Source organism: Arachis duranensis, chromosome 6 (genome assembly GCF_000817695.3).
Source record: "Arachis duranensis cultivar V14167 chromosome 6, aradu.V14167.gnm2.J7QH, whole genome shotgun sequence".
NCBI lineage: Eukaryota > Viridiplantae > Streptophyta > Magnoliopsida > Fabales > Fabaceae > Arachis > Arachis duranensis.
Window position 1 is genome coordinate 92,050,470 of NC_029777.3, and position 6,635 is coordinate 92,057,104.

The 6,635-nt window shown below is 34.4% G+C and overlaps 1 protein-coding gene across 3 annotated transcripts; it reads left to right on the forward strand.

The window, feature by feature from the left end:
- The first annotated feature begins 878 nt into the window (after positions 1 to 878).
- Positions 879 to 6,064, forward strand: LOC107494612 (histidine biosynthesis bifunctional protein hisIE, chloroplastic). Of its 3 annotated transcripts, none has more exons than XM_016115653.3 (7): positions 879 to 1,225; positions 1,395 to 1,456; positions 3,464 to 3,624; positions 4,595 to 4,849; positions 4,952 to 5,047; positions 5,151 to 5,302; positions 5,540 to 6,064. In XM_016115653.3, the coding sequence occupies exons 3-7, from the start codon at positions 3,472 to 3,474 to the stop codon at positions 5,754 to 5,756; spliced, it is 873 nt and encodes a 290-aa protein (XP_015971139.1). In that variant the 5' UTR covers positions 879 to 1,225; positions 1,395 to 1,456; positions 3,464 to 3,471; the 3' UTR covers positions 5,757 to 6,064. The 3 variants fall into 3 exon arrangements, with proteins under 3 accessions (XP_015971139.1, XP_020980714.1, XP_020980715.1); XM_021125055.2 differs by having other exon boundaries at positions 4,604 to 4,849; XM_021125056.2 differs by lacking the exons at positions 879 to 1,225; positions 1,395 to 1,456 and having other exon boundaries at positions 3,492 to 3,624; positions 4,608 to 4,849.
- The last annotated feature ends 571 nt before the right edge of the window (positions 6,065 to 6,635 follow it).

Here is a 6,635-nt window from a genome sequence, read left to right on the forward strand (position 1 = left end):
TTTTCTTAAATTAGTATAATTGTGCATTATTCATTAAATATTAATTGTAATATTGTAATATAATTATAATAAAGATATTTTTCTAAAATAAATTTATTTAGAGAAATATAAATTGGTTATTAATAACCGGTGTCATTATTTATAAGTAGTTTAATAATGTATTAAATATTGATTTTATATAACTATGATAAAGATATTTTTCTAAATTAGTATAATTATGTATTATTAATTAAATGCTAATTATAGTATAATTATAATAAAGATATTTTTATAAAATAAACTTAGAAGCGAAAATAGTGCGTTCATTCTAACGGAAAAATAGATTCATGAGAAATCGACACCTCACTTTCATTAGTTGGGGGGAAAACCCAATTTTAGTATATTAAGTAATAATTAAAAGTATTTTCAATTGATAATTGATAAGTAGTTTAATAATGCATTAAATATTGATTTGATATAATTATAATAAAGATAAGTTTCTAAATTAATATAATTATGTATTATTCATTAAATATTAATTATAATATAATTATAATAATGATATTTTTTATAAAATAATTTAGAATAGAGAATAGAAAAGTTCATTTTGGAGGGAAAACGGAATCACGAGGGATCGACACCTCACCTTCATTAGTCGGGGGAAAACCCAATTTTAATATATTAAGTAGAAAAGGAACCAAGTCGGGGGAGGTCAAATTAAGAAACGGAGACGAGCATAGGACCGGAGACAGATAAGAGCCGGTGTAAAACGGTTTGATCTGGTCGGTTTATTGAAAACTTTGAACCAGCATATTCTTGAAAAAGAATCGGTTCAAAATTAATCGTTTTTGAAAAAAAAAATTAAAAAAACCCTAATCTTCAAAGAAGCCCCCTGCAACCTACTGCTCACACTCCCAGCACTAAAACACACAGAGGCAGAGCTCAAAGCCTCGATCTTCTCTGTCGCCGCCTCTCGCCGGCCCCCGTCTCGTCGCTGCGCCGTTCGCCTCTTCCTCTGCGTCACTGCGCCGCACGCGTCTTCCTCTGTGCCGTACGCTTCTTCCTCTGCGTCACCGAGCCGCTCGCGTCTTCCTCTGTGCCCCTGCACCGCACGCGTCTTCTTCCGCGTCTTCCTCCGCGTCACCGCCGCTCGCGTCTTCCTCTGCATCATCGCGCCCCTCGCATCTTCCGCTGTGCTTTGCCGTGGCTCGGTTTTCTATCGCCCTCTTCTCTGCGTGCGGCCAAGGTGAGTCTTTCTTATTTTTTATAGTTATTCAATCATTAATTATTAATGATTTGGCCATTTAGTTGATTGTTGCTGCTTATCGTGTTTTAATGTAGCTGCAATGGTTATTTTTTTGCTGATTCTGACCCTTTTTGCCTCGTGCTTCCACTGGCTTTGGTTCTGTGAATAGGAATACTGTGACATTTTATTGGAACATTGAGGCTTTGGTTCTGCTTCTGAACTTCTGCAGAGGTGAGCTTTTGTTTATTTATTTTTTTCAATGTAGTGTAGTCTGTAGAATAGATGAATTGATATTAATTGGAATTTTATAAAATGACACTTGATCACAAATTTGAAAGCAATTGGAATTTGTATATAAATTGTTGCTGTTTTCATGTAAGTTTAAAATAGAAATTTGATACTAATTGGAATTTGTATAGAATACTTGATACTTGATAATTGATTGTTGTTGTTTTAATACTTTTGATTATTGCTGTTTTAATGTAAGTTTAATATTTGATTGTTACTCTTATTTTATTGTTTTAATCATTTAATGTAGGTTTAATGCTAATTGAAATTTTTCTATTAGTTATTTTTAGAAATTGATAATTGATTGTTGTTACTGTATTAGTGAAGATATGTATTTTCTATCAATGTAGGTTTAATAATTGTTAATTGATTATTTTATATTTTTATTTAAGTAGAACCGGTTCAACTTGTGACCTACCGGTTGAACTATTGACCTAGTGATCCTATAATTTGACAACTATGCTAATAAGTGTATAGTATCATACAAATAATTGAAAGGAAGTATTTTTCCTTTAGGTTACACAAATTTGGGCTAATACACATTAAGACCAAGACACAACCTCTCTTCCTCAGCACCTCCCTTCCCTTTGCATTCCTTCACTGCTCGCCGTCCGCCACTCCTTGCCACTGTTTGCCGCTGCTCTGATCCGTCATTCTGCTTTGCCCTCTGCAGCTGCCTGCCACTGCCATGCGCCTTGCCTACCCGTCTCTGCCACCGCTCTACTCCTTTGCATCATGACACTCTGTTTTGTGTCTCCCTCTCTCACTAGTCACTACAACCCTATAATGTATTATAACAGATAATTAAGAATTTTGGAATTAGGATAAATTTATTATTAATATAGAATTTTCAATGCTGATGTTGTTTGTTAGAAACTTAAAACTACTTGATATAATCTATAGATATATTTGATAACCGTGGAGGATTTGAGTTGTAAGTTTATTGTTGGTTAACTTGTTAAGTTACAAAATAGAAAACTGCTTATGTTTGAACTTATATACGCCTTGTGGATTTGAATCTGATTATTTAAGTATGTGCACTGTAGCAAATGGTAAACTTACGAGTTAACTCGGCGAGTCAAGTCTACAAGGGCTCTACGAGTATCCTTTGACTCACGAATTTGACAACCATGGCTACTGGTTCTGATAACATTAGCATATCAAGAACTAGTGAATTTCGTGATTTGCTTCATTTCTTGGCAAGCCATTATTGAATGGCATCTCTCTGTTGATGTTGGGTAATGAGATTGATAAGGCCATCATGTATAACTTCGCTGTTGATTATTATGCTCTCTCTCTCTCTCTCACACACAGATGCTTTGTTATGTAATATTCTCAAGTTGAAATCGTTAATTTTTCAGTACAAGGAATGTAATTTTTGAGTTAAAGCTATTAGGGTATTTTAGGAAATTGTTACAGTATTCCATGGTATAATTGCATTTATCCCACATAGTAATGTTGATTCCTAGGAATGCCAGGAATGTTTGCACTAACCAAAATTTGTAGGCGTGTGGTTTGTGAAAAGTTTTCACATTATTGGTAATCCTACATTGTAAAATCATTGCGATTTAAGGTTATTAGTGCAAAATTTCTAGGAATGTGAAAACATTTTTCTAACCACACGTCCATATTAATGTTGATTTCCGGGAATTCCAGGAATAATGTACCTACCTGGAATTTGATTTGTGGGTGTAGTATTCCCAGGAATTTTATTTCTAGGAAACACAAACCAATCTATGGACCCAACACATGGTTTGGGTATGGGAAAAAGAAAGGGGGGGAGGGGGTTCTGCAATTTGTAAGTGAGGCCTGGGCAGGTTCTGATCCCCATGGGCCTTGCAATTAAATACTCCTCTGGCATTTTTTCTTGAAAAAAATGCTTTGCTTCTTTACAATTTGCAAAGGCTCTTCGTTTGTATTTACACTAAGAAGCTTGCATGGCACTTGTAGGTTTGAAAATGACCATTTCCTATGCTCACATGCTTCAGTTTTCCACTAGTTTCCTCAATGGCAAGCTATCATTTACCAGTGACAATAAAGGGAGAAGGACACACGTCTTACCTTTTGCTTCGTTGGAGAGACCAGACAAAAATATTGTTGTTGACCCCAAGGTACACCTTGAAATTTTTATAGGATTTCATGATGTGTGTATTCAGGTTTTATGATGCAATGTTATAGCGGGAATTGAAGCTATTGATAAACATAAGAGACCAATTTTATTTATTTGCCAAATTAAAAGTGCACTCACTATTCAGCTAGATTTAGATGGTTCTCAAGGTGGAATTCATATGTTGTCTTTGAAATAAACAGCATGGGTTTATGTATATGATGCATTTATGTTTTCTATTTTCAATATACGAGTTTAAGACCACCTGGTAGTATATGTAACCCAACGATAATGGTCATGGTCATTGTGCAAACTAATTTTAGATTCTAAAACATATTACTACGCCACTTTGTTGATGATATATTACTTTTGTTCAGTGTTTAGGATTTCCTATTATTTCATTATCCAATGGTCTTGTGATTTGACATTGCTCCTACTTTTTTTTTTTCACCAATTACATTGTGGCGAAGTATGTGATGTAAGCCTTGGCTCTGCTTTTGAGATTTGTTACATAAACATCTATTATAGTAGTTTTGGTTAAATCCTTACTGGAGGTAGCTAGATGCTTGAGAATCAAATGGTGAATTTTAGTGCTTTATAATTGGGCCGTAAATGATCCAAATCAGAAAACACTAGAAGTTCTTTATTATCTTAATTGCATGATTATTTTTGGCAAGCTATTATCATTGTTTTCTTTAAATCTCCAATACTGCTAAACTAGTGTAATTGTCTATTATACTTTACATTAAATTGTGAAGATCACCTCTTGTAAGTTAGTTTATATTTAGATTTGTCGGTCTACGTTGGGGGGAAATTTAATTACACAGGAACAAGTCTCTAGGGTCTCTATTCTTTCACAGTTAAATGGTGATTGTATATTTGGGTTAATGCTAAGGAATTTTATTCATTGCATTGCACGTGTAATTTCTTGGTGTCTTTTTTTCCCCATCTTATTTCACATTAAAGTGTTAAAGTTTTGTCAGGTAGACTCTCTGCTGGACAGTGTAAAATGGGATGATAAAGGTTTGGCTGTGGCAATAGCTCAGAATGTTGACACTGGAGCCATATTAATGCAAGGTTTTGCAAATAGAGAAGCAGTGTTTACAACCCTATCTTCCCGGAAGGCTACGTTCTTCAGTCGGTCACGGTCAACATTGTGGACCAAAGGAGAGACTTCTAATAATTTTATAAATATTCACGATGTTTTTCTTGACTGTGATCGTGATTCTGTATGTGTTTTTCCTTTTACCCTTGAATTATTATCACTATTTGATTCACAGGCATGTTAATTATTATTATCTTTTTTTTTCCCTATGGAAAATGCTTCTTAGATAATATACCTCGGGAAACCTGATGGACCTACCTGCCACACGGGGGCAGAAACATGCTATTATACATCAGTCTTTGACTCACTAAAACAGCAAGAGGTTAGCTTTAGGCGATTACAACCTAGGGCATGTTGTGTTCAGATATTGTATTTCTGGAGGGAAATTTCAAGTGATATTCAAATTTATTTTGGTTATGTTACAGATTGAAGGAAATAGGTTGGCATTAACCTCTTTGTATTCATTAGAGTCGACAATCTCCCAACGCAAAGCAGAGTTAGCAGAAGAAGAGAATGGAAAGCCCTCATGGACTAAGCGATTATTGCTCAATGATAAGTTGTTATGCTCAAAAATCAGGTTAGATATATCTCATCATGTTGTTATCTTGAGTTTGAATTTAAGTTTGTTCATCCTGAAGAAAGCGAAAAATATGCATTTCCTGTGATTTCCATTGCAAAGTGTTATATAGCTGATAGAATTGCCTCCACATGAAAGTTTTCTATTTAAAGAAACATTACCTATACGTTTAATTATAGTTCCATTGGCTTGGAGAAAATACATGCACCTTTGCGACTTATATCTTTGTATCTGCAGAGAAGAGGCAAATGAGTTGTGTCAAACACTAGAGAATAACGAGGACAAGTCACGTACTGCTTCAGAGATGGCTGATGTACTCTATCATGCCATGGTACTGTTGGCAGTGAAAGATGTCAAAGTAGAAGATGTTCTGCAGGTTCTTCGGCAGAGATTTTTCCAATCTGGTATCGAGGAAAAGAAAAGTCGAGTATCCAAGAAATCAGAGCAAGATTGAACTTAATGCTAAGTACATATCTCAAGCACTGTATTCGGATTTTTTGACATATCAGGATGTACTATAGGTGTTCTTATCATTGTGACTGATGAGGTATGCATATGAAAGTTGAGAATGTCAAGAGCACCATCTTGATGTTACTTTTCAACTTCGCTACTAGATATCAGTTGTACATTTTTTAGAGGTTTTCTTAAGTTAATTCAAGTATTGCATTCATGCTTATATGTAGCAAGATGTAATTCTGGATTGAAGACTTATCTGCATAACTTTTTGGTCTTCGTAGTTATTTTGTTTCAGTTGGATTGTTATATCTTTTTGTCATCTTTTGGTTATTCTACTATTTTCCTTTTGGCGCATTGTTCACAATTATCATTGGGATTTAAATTAAAAACTAAAAATATAATTACAAGGCAAATAACACATTATATAAGCATTATTTAAGGAGATCAAGCATGTTATTTATATAAACATTATAAGCATTTACCATTTAGTATAGCATATGTTATTTATATAACACTTGAGGAACTCAGTATAAATGACACAATTCAGGATGTTTTCTAAGTGAATTTGTGTAAAATTTGCTATATAAAATATTTATTTATTCAAATCAAGTAGTAGTATAACATCATTTCCTTCAAGAAGAACAAGTAACATTGCCGTTGAGTTCAACAACGTCAATTATAATTCAAATTGACTTGTAATTATTTTCATAATAATAACATGCTGGAATTATTTTTCCCCATATACGTTAGGGTGAGATTACATCATATCGAAACAAGTTAAGATGCGTATCAGGTTGATGGTGGTACCCGGTGAGATGGCGGTACCCGGTGAGATGGCGGTACCCGGTGAGATGGTGGTACCTTGTGAGATGGTGGT